We start from the raw sequence: 13,499 nt of genomic DNA, 5'->3' as shown, positions 1-13,499 counted from the left end.
AGTGGCAGAGGCAGATTTCTGCTTCTGTGGAAGTCCTCAGACATGACAGAGACTCACCATGGACTGCTTTGAAGGACTAAGATGTGTCCAGGGGATATCTGCACCTGGTTCTTGAGTTGAAAATAGTAATATCTGAATACAAACTAAAAGAACTATGACGTGTACCACCACTGGCCAAATAAAAAACACCCTCTACCCTCCCTAAAACTACTCCAATCTATTCCCTCAAAGTTAATGAGAGAAAATACTAATTTTTCTAAAAGGAGAATGTCTCTTTAGAAGATGGACTGCTTAGCCTGGGAAATGCTATGACAGGATGTTATGACAGAACATGTAGGGTTGTGAGTTTGATCACAAGGAGCATGCTTGAGTAACAAGATAAATGAGGTCCAAAAAGATTTGGTGGTGCTTTGCTTGTTCTGCTGAATAAAGTACAGAAGTTAAAGCCAGAGCTGGAAGAATCAAGGAAGGTTCCACCCACAGGACATACCTTCTCCTTCCAAATGGATCAAGTAGAAGGCCACAGGCCACGAAAGCAAAACCATCACAGATATGCTGCTCAGGTGTACGTAAGGAGCTAAGATCTGTGAGGAAATTGAAAAGTCAGTCTGAATGCATCTGGACAGACAGGGCTACAACTAAGCACGGTGCTTACCTGAAGTGACAGCCCAATGGTGAGCCACCTGTCTTTCCAGTAAGTTAATAAAATCCATAACAAAAGTGAGAAAAACGGAATCATTATCAGAACCAGGATCTGGGGAAACAAAAAGAATGTTCTGACTTCCATGCAGTAGGCTTTGATCATAACTGTCCTTGAGAAACATATTTGTTCTCACAGTTTCAGTGACCTTATTCCTCATCTCCTTAATCTAACCACCCCTCAGACCCCCAGTACTACTTGTATTTAATATTATTGCTGCCAAGTCTAAGTTATGTAGCATGGCTGGAAAAAATTATACAGCTATATGGTCTGATGTCTTTACTAATTAATTTTTTCCACCTCAGCTGGGTCTTCAATACTGCTTGGCATATCTCACCAAGTTTCAACAATGGCCATTTTACATATTCAATACCACTTTAAGTGACTCAGTATAATCACAAGTCAACAGTATTTGTAATTGCCTTTTCAACATATGTTTTTCTTTAACAGACTATAAGCTTATGAGGTCAAGGACAATATTTGGGTAAGATCATATTCTCACTGCCTTTAAGAGGCAGTCTTACTGCCTGACATAGTAATCATTCAGCCAATATCTGTTGGACAGGATTTTTTAAATATAAATTTATTTATTTTAATTGGAGGTTAATTACTTTACAATATTGTATTGGTTTTGTCATACATCAACATGAGTCCGCCACAGGTATACATGTGTTCCCCATCCTGAACCCCGCTCCCTCCTCCCTCTCCATCCCATCCCTCTGGGTCATCCCAGTGCACCAGCCCCAAGCATCCAGTATCATGAATCGAACCTGGACTGGCGACTCGTTTCATATATGATATTATACATGTTTCAATGCCATTCTCCCAAATCATCCCACCTCGCCCTCTCCCACAGAGTCCAAAAGACTGTTGAATACATCTGTGTCTCTTTTGCTGTCTCGCATACAGGGGTATTGTTACCATCTTTCTTTTTTTCTTTTTTTTTTTGATATTTTAAACCAAGTTTAATACTACACTGAATAATCATATGACTTAATATTAAATATTCTGACCTTTAATGCTGTTTCTTACTTTTCTACATGGTGACATTTTTTTTAATTTAAATTTATTTATTTTAATTAGAGGCTAATTACTTTACAATATTGTATTGGTTTTGCCATGCATCAACATGAATCCACCATGGGTGTACACGTGTTCCCAATCCTAAACACCCCCCCTCTTCCCTCCCCGTACACATCCCTCTGGGTAATCCCAGTGCACTAGCCCCAAGCTTCCTGTATCCTGCATCGAACCTGGACTGGCGATTCATTTCTTATATGATATTATACATGTTTCAATGCCATTCTCCCAAATCACCCCCTCCTCCCTCTCCCACAGAGTCCAAAAGACTGTTCTATACATCTGTGTCTCTTTTGCTGTCTCGCATACAGGGTTATGGTTACCAACTTTCTAAATTCCATATATAAGCATTAGTATACTGTATTGGTGTTTTTCTTTCTAGCTTACTTCACTCTGTATAATAGGCTCCAGTTTCATCCACCTCATTAGAACTGATTCAAATGTATTCTTTTTAATGTCTGCACAACAAAGGAAACTATAAGCAAGGTGAAAAGACAGCCTTCAGAATAGGAGAAAATCATAGCAAATGAAGCAACTGACAAACAACTAATCTCAAAAATATACAAGCAACTCCTACAGCTCAATTCCAGAAAAATAAACAACCCAATCAAAAAATGGGCCAAAGAACTAAATAGACAGTTCTCCAAAGAAGACATACAGATGACTAACAAACACATGAAGAGATGCTCAACATCACTCATTATCAGAGAAATGCAAATCAAAACCACAATGAGGTACCATTTCACGCCAGTCAGAATGGCTGCAATCCAAAAGTCTATAAGCAATAAATGCTGGAGAGGGTGTGGAGAAAAGGGAACACTCTTACACTGCTGGTGGGAATGTAAACTAGTACAGACACTATGGAGAACAGTGTGGAGATTTCTTAAAATACTGGAAATAGAACTGCCTTAGGAGCTACCCCACGCCCCCACGCGCGAGGCCAGGGAGGGCAGCAGGGAGAAGCAACCACACGCCCGAGGCCAGGGGCATCGGCCGGGAGGACCAACCCCATGTCCAAGGAGCCGTGGCTGCTCCATCGCAGGAGGGCCTAGAGGAGCTATCCCACGTTGAAAGTCAGGAAGGGCGGCAGTGAGGAGATACCCCTCATCCAAGGCAAGGAGCAGCGGCTGTGCTTTGCTGGAACAGCCGTGAAAAGATACCCCATGCCCAAGGTAAGAGAAACCCAAGTACGACGGTAGTTGTTGCAAGAGGGCATCAGAGGGCAGACACACTGAAACCATACTCACAGAAAACTAGTCAATCTAATCACACTAGGACCACAGCCTTGTCTAACTCAATGAAACTAAGCCATGCTCATGGGGCAACCCAAGATGGGCGGGTCATGGTGTAGAGATCTGACAGAATGTTGGCCACTGGAGAAGGGAATGGCAAGCCACTTCAGTATTCTTGCCTTGAGAACCCCATGAACAGTATGAAAAGGCAAAATGATACGATACTGAAAGAGGAACTCCCCAGGTCAGTAGGTTCCCAATATGCTACTGGAGAAGAGTGGAAAAATAACTCCAGAAAGAATGAAGAGATGCAGCCAAAGCAAAAACAATACCCAGCTGTGGATGTGACTGGTGATAGAAGCAAGGTCCCACGCTGTAAACAGCAATATTGCATAGGAACCTAGAATGTCAGGTCCATGAATCAAGGCAAATTGGAAGTGGTCAAACAAGAGATGGCAAGACTGAATGTCGACTTTCTAGGAATCGGCGAACTAAAATGGACTGGAATGGGTGAATTTAACTCAGATGACATTATATCTACTACTGCGGGCAGGAATCCCTCAGAAGAAATGGAGTAGCCATCATGGTCAACAAAAGAGTCCGAAATGCAGTACTTAGATGCAATCTCTAAAAACAACACAATGATCTCTGTCCGTTTCCAAGGCAAACCATACTGGGGAACAGTAATCCAAGTCTATGCCCTAACAGTAATGCTGAAGAAGCTGAAGTTGAAAAGTTCTATGAAGACCTACAAGACCTTTTAGAACTAACACCCAAAAAAGATGTCCTTTTCATTATAGGGGACTGGAATGCAAAAGTAGGAAGTCAAGAAACACCTGGAGTAACAGGCAAATTTGGCCTTGGAATACGGAATGAAGCAGGGCAAAGACTAATAGAGTTTTGCCAAGAAAATGCACTGGTCATAACAAACACCCTCTTCCAACAACACAAGAGAAGACTCTATACATGGACATCACCAGATGGTCAACATCGAAATCAGATTGATTATATTCTTTGCAGCCAAAGATGGAGAAGCTCTATACAGTCAGCAAAAACAAGACTAGGAGCTGACTGTGGCTCAGATCATGAACACCTTATTGCCAAATTCAGACTTAAAGAAAGTAGGGAAAACCACTAGACTATTCAGGTATGACCTAACTCAAATCCCTTATGATTATACAGTGGAAGTGAGAAATAGATTTAAGGGACTAGATCTGATAGAGTGCCTGAGGAACTATGGGATGAGGTTCGTGACAATGTACAGGAGACAGGGATGAAGACCATCTCTGTGGAAAAGAAATGCAAAAAAGCAAAATGGCTGTCTGAAGAAGCCTTACAAATAGCTGTGAAAAGAAAAGAAGCGAAAAGCAAAGGAGAAAAGGAAAGATATAAGCATCTGAATGCAGAGTTCCAAAGAATAGCAAGAAGAGATAAGAAAGCCTTCTTCAGCGATCAATGCAAAGAAATAGAGGAAAACAACAGAATGGGAAAGACTAGAGATCTCTTCAAGAAAATCAGAGATACCAAGGGAATATTTCATGCAAAGATGGGCTCAATAAAGGACAGAAATGGTATGGAGCTAACAGAAGCAGAAGTTATTAAGAAGAGGTGGCAAGAATACACAGAAGAACTGTACAAAAAAGATCTTCACAACCCAGATAATCACGATGGTGTGATCACGGACTTTAGAGCCAGACATCCTGGAATGTGAAGTCAAGTGGGCCTTAGAAAGCATCACTACGAACAAAGCTAGTGGAGGTGATGGCATTCCAGTTGAGCTCTTTCAAATCCTGAAAGATGATGCTATGAAAGTGTTGCACCCAATATGCCAGCCAATTTGGAACACTCAGCAGTGGCCACAGGACTGGAAAAGGTCAGTTTTCATTCCAGTCCCAAAGAAAGGCAATGCCAAAGAATGCTCAAACTACCACAAAATTGCACTCATCTCACACGCTAGTAAAGTAATGCTCAAAATTCTCCAAGCCAGGCTTCAGCAATACATGAACCGTGAACTTCCAGATGTTCAAGCTGGATTTAGAAAAGGCAGAGGAACCAGAGATCAAATTGCCAACATCCACTGGATCATCGAAAAAGCAAGAGAGTTCCAGAAAAACATCTATTTCTGCTTTATTGACTATGCCAAACCCTTAGACTATGTGGATCACAATAAACTGTGGAAAATTCTGAAAGAGGTGGGAATACCAGGCCACCTGCCCTGTCTCTTGAGAAATTTGTATGCAGGTCAGGAAGCAACAGTTAAAACTGGACATGGAACAACAGACTGGCTCCAAATAGGAAAAGGAGTAAGTCAAGGCTGTATATTGTCACCCTGTTTATTTAACTTATATGCAGAGTACATCATGAGAAACGCTGGACTGGAAGAAACACAAGCTGGAATCAAGATTGCCGGGAGAAATATTAATAACCTCAAATATGCAGATGACACCACCCTTATGGCAGAAAGTGAAGAGGAACTCAAAAGCCTCTTGATGAAGGTGAAAGTGTAGAGTGAAAAAGTTGGCTTAAAGCTCAACATTCAGAAAACGAAGATCATGGCATCTGGTCCCATCACTTCATGGCAGATAGATGGGGAAACAGTGGAAACAGTGTCAGACTTTATTTTTCTGGGCTCCAAAATCACTGCAGATGGTGACTGCAGCCATGAAATTAAAAGACGCTTACTCCTTGGAAGGAAAGTTGACCAACCTAGACAGCATATTCAAAAGCAGAGACATTACTTTGCCAACAAAGGTCCGTCTAGTCAAGCCTATGGTTTTTCCTGTGGTCATGTATGGATGTGAGAGTTGGACTGTGAAGAAAGCTGAGGGCCGAAGATTTGATACTTTTGAACTGTGGTGTTGGAGGAGACTCTTGAGAGTCCCTTGGGCTGCAAGGAGATCCAACCAGTCCATTCTGAAGGAGATCAGCCCTGGGATTTCTTTGGAAGGCATGATGCTAAAGCTGAAACTCCAGTACTTTGGCCACCTCATGCGAAGAGTTGACTCATTGGAAAAGACTCTGATGCTGGGAGGGATTGGGGGCAGGAGGAGAAGGGGATGACAGAGGATGAGATGGCTGGATGGCATCACTGACTCAATGGATGTGAGTCTGGGTGAACTCTGGGAGTTGGTGATGGACAGGGAGGCCTGGCGTGCCGCGATTCATGGGGTTGCAAAGAGTCGGACACGATTAAGTGACTGAACTGAACTGAACTGCTGACCCAGCAATCCCACTGCTGGGCATACACACCGAGGAAACCAGAATTGAAAGAGCCATGTGTACACCAGTGTTCGTCGCAGCACTGTTTATAATATCCAGGACATGGAAGCAACCTAGATGTCCGTCAGCTGATGAATGGATAAGAAAGCTGTGGTATATATACACAATGGAGTATTACTCAGCCATTAAAAAGAATACAGGGACAGATTTTAAAAATTTACTATTCATTTTATATCGAAAGAACACTGAATCCAAAAGACACAATTTTAACTTGTTCCCCTTCAAATGTAGTTTTCCTACATCTGTGGTGCCCTCTAGAGACTTCTGTACCTATGAAAGCAACTGAATCCATGATCAAACCTCACAAAATAATTCCAGGCCTTGCTGACTTAAATGGTTAATTTTCAAAATTCCAGCTGAGCTATTTCAAATCCTGAAAGATGACGTTGTTAAAGTGCTACACTCAATATGCCAGAAAATTTGGAAAACACAGCAGTGGCACAGGACTGGAAAGTCAGTTTTCATTCCAATCTCGAAAAAGGGCAATGCAAATGAATATTCAAACTACCGCACAACTGCACTTATTTCACATGCTAGCAAGGTAAAGCTCAAAATCCTTTTAGCTAGGCTTCAACAGTATGTGACCTGAGAACTTCCAGATGTACAAGCTGGATTTAGAAAAGGCAGAGGAAGCAGAGATCAAATTGCCAACATCTCTTGGATCATAGAAAAAGCAAGGGAATTCCAGAAAAACATCTACACTTGCTTCATTGACTATGCTAAAGCCTTTGACTGTGTGGATTACAACTAACTGTGGAAAATTTTTAAAGAGATGGGAATACCAGACCACCTTACCTGTCTCCTGAGAAACCTGTATGCAGGTCAAGAAGCAGCAGTTAGAACTGGACATGGAACAACAGACTGGTTCCAAACTGGGAAAGGAGTATGTCAACACTGTATATTGTCACCCTGCTTATTTAACTTATGTGCAGAGTACATCATGCAAAATGCCAGGCTTGATGAAGCTCAAGCTGGAGTCAAGGCTGCAGGGAGAAATATCAATAACCTCAGATACACAGATGACACAACTGTAATAGAAGAAAGCCAAGACAAACTATAGAGCCTCTTGAAGAGAGTGAAAGAGGAGATTGAAAAAGTAGGCTTAAAACTCAGCATTCAAAAAACTAACCTTTTGGCATCTGGTCCCATCACTTCATGCCAAATGGACGGGGGGGGGGGGGGGGGGGGAAGAAACAGTGACAGACTTTACTTTCTTGGGCTCTAAAATTACTGTAGATGGTGACTGCAGCCACAAAATTAAAAGACACTTGCTCCTTGGAAGGAAAGCTATGACAAACCTATAAAAAGCATCACTTTGTTGACAAAGGTCTGTCTAGCTAAAGCTATGGTTTTTCCAGTAGTCATATATGGATATGAGAGTTGGACCATAAACGAGGCTGAGGACCAAGTATTAATGCTTTTCAACTGTGGTGCTGGAAAGGACTCCTGAGAGTCCCTTGAACAGCAAGGAAATCAAACCAGTCAATTCTCAAGGAAATCAACCCTGAATATTCTTTGGAAGGACTGATGCCAAAGCTGAAGGTCCGATACTTTGGTCACCTGATACAGAGTCCACTCATTGGAAAATACTCTGATGCTGGGAAAGATTGATGACAGAAGGAGAATTTGGCCACAGAGGATGAGATTGTTGGATGGCATAACTGACTCAATCAAGATGAGTTTGAGCAAACTCTGGGAGATAGTAAAAGACAGGGAAACCTCGTGTGTGGCAGTCCATGGGGTTGCAACTGAACAACAACAAAGAAAGAAATATTTCAATTTTAACCAACTCTTCCTGAAAGTAAGAGGGAATTCTCTCTAACTTGTTTTTTGAAGCTAACAAAAACATTGATACTCAAACTGAACAAGACAATTACAGGGAAAATAACCTATAGTCCAATCTCTTCTATACAAAGACACAAACAGATGTGAAAATCTGAAAAAAAAAAATTGTTGGCAGACCAAATGCCTCATAATGCAAACATTTAATAGACAAATCAGACTCACATGAGTCTCATGTGATTCTGTGATCTTACTCAACACCAAGTTTTACTATGATTTAAGGCAACTGACAATTATAAGGTACAAATAGTTTCTTTTGGATAAATCTGACTGTCAAAAGCAGCTATGCATGAAAAGGTCTTTCCTTTCCTGTATTAGGATACATGCTCTGGTCTGGGACTTAAAGTATGAGGAGTGTTTTGAGCAAAGTATGAGAAAACATTTTTCTACAGAAGAAGTCTTTTGCATTATGGTTCATTCTTTTCTTGGGCTTCCCTGGTGGCTCAGAGGTTAAAGCATCTGCCTGAAATGTGCATCCTTTTCTTATATATTCCATTAACTATACAACTCCAGCCAGCCATGTCTCTCACCCTATAAATCTATAACTTCCAGGTTTATTTATTATAAGCAACCTAGATATACAGATAGAAGCTGCTAGAAATTTTCATAGATAAGGACTCACCATTATCTTTTGGCTAATTAAAATATTTAGTACATTTATAAGAAGGTTGGGTTATTAGCTATTTAAAAAGTTTTGATTGAGGTCATTTATTGCTCTCTGAGCATGCCTAGGTGGAAGACAATGCACTATACCTGGTGCTCTTTCCATCTAGGTTTGTTCTTTGCACATTGAAACTCCAAGCCCTAAAGAAATTCCCTTGCCAGGGAGATTTGAAAGCCAAGGGTTTAAAGGCCCAACCAAGTTAGTCATCTTCGAAGGGTATTCCAACTCTTCTAATACCCAGCTCCACCACTTCTCATTGGCTATGGATTCATAACTGGAATTAGATCACAGAATACCTTGAGAGATGAAGGCTTCATTAAATATATTGATCAAAAAACCCTGTGTGTGGTAATGAATTCTTGAGGTCCTCACTATACAAGGAGAAAGGAACATAATATTAAATCAGGCTGAATTTGTTGAAAAAGGCTTCCCTTGTGGCTCAGCTGGTAAAGAATCCATCTGCAATGCAGGAGACCTGGGTTCGATCCCTGGGTTGGGAAGATCCCCTGGAGAAGGGAAAGGCTGCCCACTCCAATATCCTGGCCTAGAAAAATCCATGGACTATACATATACAGTCCACAGGGTTGCAAAGAGTCAGACACGACTGAGTGACTTCCACTCACTGTGCAGTAACCAGCAATTCTAAGTTCAATATATAAAGTGTATATATATTGATATATATATATATATATATATATATATATATATACACACATATAGTTATATATGAGATCAATATATAAGTATCCAGGTATTATTCATCTCTAATTGTTTATTTGAAAACTTCACTCAATAGTAACCCATGCTTAATAAACTGGGATGCCAGCAATTTCTCTGTATTGTATGAAAGAAAGAAAACTTCATGCAGCACAGTGGATGAGAATCTGCCTACCAATGCAGGGGGACATGGGTTCGACCCTTCATCCAGAAAGATTCCACATGCCACAGAGCAACTAACTTCATGTGCCACAACTAATGAGTCAGTGTTCTAGAGCCAGTGAGCCACAACTACTAACCAATGCTCTATAGCCCATAAGCCACAAGTTCAGAGTCCATGTGGTGCAACTACTTAAGCCTATGTGCCTAGAGTCTGTGCTCCACAAAAACAAAAGCCACCCTCAATGAGAAATCTGTGTACAACAACGAAGAGTAGCCCCTGCTTGCCACAACTAGATAAAGCCAGTGTACAGCAAAGAAGACTCAGTGGAGCCAAAAAGAATAAATAAAGAAAATTAAATTTATTTGTCTGTGTGCCAGTACCATACTGTCTTGATGACTGTGGCTTTGTAGTAGAGCCTGAAGTCAGGCAGGTTGATTCCTCCAGTTCCATTCTTCTTTCTCAAGATTGTTTTGGCTATTCGAGGCTTTTTTGTATTTCCATACAAATTGTGAAATTATTTGTTCTAGTTCTCTGAAAAATTCCGTTGGTAGCTTGATAGGGATTGCATTGAATCTATAGATTGCTTTGGGTATTATACTCATTTTCACTATATTGATTCTTCCAGTGCATGAACATGGTATATTTCTCCATCTATTTGTGTCCTCTTTGATTTTTCTCACCAGTGTTCTATAGTTTTCTATATATAGGTCTTTTGTTTCTTTAGGTAGACATATTCCTAAGTATTTTATTATTTTTGTTGCAATGGTGAATGGAATTGTTTCCTTAATTTCTCTTTCTGTTTTCTCATTGTTAGTGTATAGGAATGCAAGGGGTTTCTGTGTGTTAATTTTATATCCTTCAACTTTACTATATTCATTGGTTAGCTCTAGTAATTTTCTGGTGGAGTCTTCAGGGCTTTCTATGTAGAGGATCATGTCATCTGCTAACAGTGAGAGTTTTACTTTTTCTTTTCCAATCTGGATTATTTGTATTTCTTTTTCTGCTCTGATCGCTATGGCCAAAACTTCCAAAACTATGTTCAATAGTAGTGGTGAGAGTGGGCACCCTTGTCTTGTTCCTGACTTTAGGGGAAATGCTTTCAATTTTTCACCATTGAGGATAATGTTTGATGTGGGTTTATCATATATAGCTTTTATTATGTTGAGGTATGTTCCTTCTATTCCTGCTTTCTGGAGGGTTTTTATCATAAATGGATGTTGAATTTTGTCAAAGGCTTTCTCTGCATCTACTGAGATAATCATATGGTAAGATAATCATATGGTTTTTATCTTTCAATTTGTTAATGTGTAAATTTAAAAAATTTTTTTAACATTGTTCCCTTTTAAAAAACAGTATGGAAAAAAAAAACAATAATTTATTGACAAAAGGTTATAGTTGTTGATGTTATTCAGTCACTAAGTCATGTCCAAAACTTTGCAACCCCATGGAATGCAGCACACCAGACTTGTCTCTATCCTTCTCTATCTCGAGGAGTTTGTTCAAACTCACGTCCATTGAGTCGGTGATGCCATCCAACCATCTCATCCTCTGCTGCCACCCTCTCTGTCTGCCTTTAATAGTTCCCAGTATAAGGGTCATTTCCAAAGAGTCAGCTCTTCATACCAGGTGGTCAAAATATGGAGCTTCAGGTTAACTATCAGTCCTTCCAAAGAATATTCAGGGTTGATTTCTTGGGATTGACTTGTTTGCTCTCTGTGCTGTCCAAGAGACTCCCAAGAGTCTTCTCCAACACCACAATTCAAAGGCATCGATTCTTCAGAACTCAGCCTTGTTTATGGTCCAACTCTCACATCCATATATGACTACTGGAAAAACCATCAGATCAGATCAGTCACTCAGTCGTGTCCGACTCTTTGCAACCCCATGAATCGCTGCACCCCAGGCCTTCCTGTCCATCACCAACTCCCGGAGTTCACTCAGACTCATGTCCATCGAGTCAGAGATGCCATCCAGCCATCTCATCCTCTGTCGTCCCCTTCTACTCCTGCCCCCAATCCCTCCCAGCATCAGAGTCTTTTCCAATAAGTCAACTCTTCACGTGAGGTGGCCAAAGTACTGGAGTTTCAGCTTCAGCATCATTCCCTCCAAAGAAATCCCGGGGCTGATCTCCTTTAGAATACACTGGTTGGATCTCCTTGCAGTCCAAGGGACTCTCAAGAGTCTTCTCCAACACCACAGTTCAAAAGCATCAATTCTTTCGCGCTCAGCCTTCTTCACAGTGCAACTCTCACATCCATACATGACCACAGGAAAAACCATAGCCTTGACTAGACGGACCTTTGTTGGCAAAGTAATGTCTCTGCTTTTGAATATGCTATCTAGGTTGGTCATAACTTTTCTTCCAAGGAGTAAGCATCTTTTAATTTCATGGCTGCAGTCACCATCTGCAGTGATTTTGGAGCCCAGAAAAATAAAGTCTGACACTGTTTCCACTGTTTCCCCATCTATTTCCCATGAAGTGATGGGACCAGATGCCAGTTTCTTCATTTTCTGAATGTTGAGCTTTAAGCCAACTTTTTCACTCTCCTCTTTCACTTTCATCAAGAGGCTTTTGAGTTCCTCTTCACTTTCTGCAATAAGGGTGGTGTCATCTGCATATCTGAGGTTATTGATATTTCTCCCAGCAATCTTGATTACAGCTTGTGCTTCCTCCAGTCCAGCATTTCTCATGATGTACTCTGCATATAAGTTAAATAAACGGGGTGACAATATACACCTTTTGACGTACTTGACTCACTCCTTTTCCTATTTGGAACCAGTCTGTTGTTCCATAGCTTTGACTACATGGACCTTAGTCAGCAAAGTGATACCTCTGCTTTTTAACATGCTGTCTAGGTTTGTCATAGCTTTCCTTCCAAGGAGCAAGCGTCTTTTAATTTCATGGCTGCAGTCACCATCCACAGTGATTTTGGAACCCAAGAATATAAAATCTGCCTGTTTCCACTGTTTCCCCATCTATTTGCCATGAAGTGATGGGACCAGAAGCCATGTTCTTCATTTTGTGAATGTTGAGTTTTAAGCCAGGTTTTTCACTCTCTTTCGCCTTCATCAAGAAGCTCTTTAGTTCCTCTTCACTTTTTACCATTGAAGTGATATCATCTGCATATCTGAGTTTGTTGATATTTCTCCCAGCAATCTTGATTTCAGCTTGATTCACCCAGCCCAGCTTTTTGCATTATGTACTTTGCATATAAGTTAAATAAGCAAGGCGACAATATACAGTCTTGATGTACTCCTTTCCCAATTTTGAACCAGTCTGTTGTTCCACTTCCAGTTATAACTGTTGCTTCTTGACCTGCATTCAGGTTTCTCAGGGGTCAGATAAGGTGGTCTAGTATTCCCATATCTTCCACTTCATTGACTATGCCACAGCCTTTGAATGTGTGGATTACAACAAACTGAGAATAATTCTTACAGAGAAAATGTTGTTGGAATGCTATCACCTATGGTCAGCTAACCCACTCCATATTGTGCCCTACAGGCGGTCTCAGAGGACACTGAGAAACACATTGGTGAGGAGAGTGTCAGCATCCTTGAAAAGCACCATAGCGGCCATGCTTTATGCCTGGATAAAGGTGAGAGGTACTGCCACAGAAACTGGCTTCCTGAGTTCAAAGGCAATGATGAGATTCTGCTGTGGCAGAGGCCAAGTAGCAGCGCTCACTGCCAGAGGCAAGGTAAGCATGGTTTCTGGAATAGTAATCAGAATGGTTTAGCCCACAGGGACCCTTTGTAGCGACAAATTGCTCATGGTATCCAAACTCCAAAACCTATGGGAATCTCAGTAACACCTATACGTTT

At 41.0% G+C, this 13,499-nt stretch overlaps 1 protein-coding gene across 3 annotated transcripts in view; it reads right to left on the bottom strand.

The window, feature by feature from the left end:
* Nucleotides 1-13,499, bottom strand: part of LOC109554007 (glycerophosphodiester phosphodiesterase domain-containing protein 4-like) — a 135,921-nt gene that overhangs the window by 89,742 nt on the left and 32,680 nt on the right. For all 3 annotated transcript variants that reach the window (XM_070783358.1, XM_070783359.1, XM_070783360.1), the window contains 2 exons: nucleotides 656-754; nucleotides 491-584 (listed from right to left, as the gene is read on the bottom strand). In XM_070783358.1, coding sequence (XP_070639459.1) covers nucleotides 491-584; nucleotides 656-754 — 193 coding nt within the window. The remainder of the gene's footprint in view (nucleotides 1-490; nucleotides 585-655; nucleotides 755-13,499) is intronic.

This window comes from Bos indicus, chromosome 29 (genome assembly GCF_029378745.1).
Source record: "Bos indicus isolate NIAB-ARS_2022 breed Sahiwal x Tharparkar chromosome 29, NIAB-ARS_B.indTharparkar_mat_pri_1.0, whole genome shotgun sequence".
Classification (NCBI taxonomy): domain Eukaryota; kingdom Metazoa; phylum Chordata; class Mammalia; order Artiodactyla; family Bovidae; genus Bos; species Bos indicus.
This window is presented reverse-complemented; position numbering and strand designations above follow the sequence as displayed.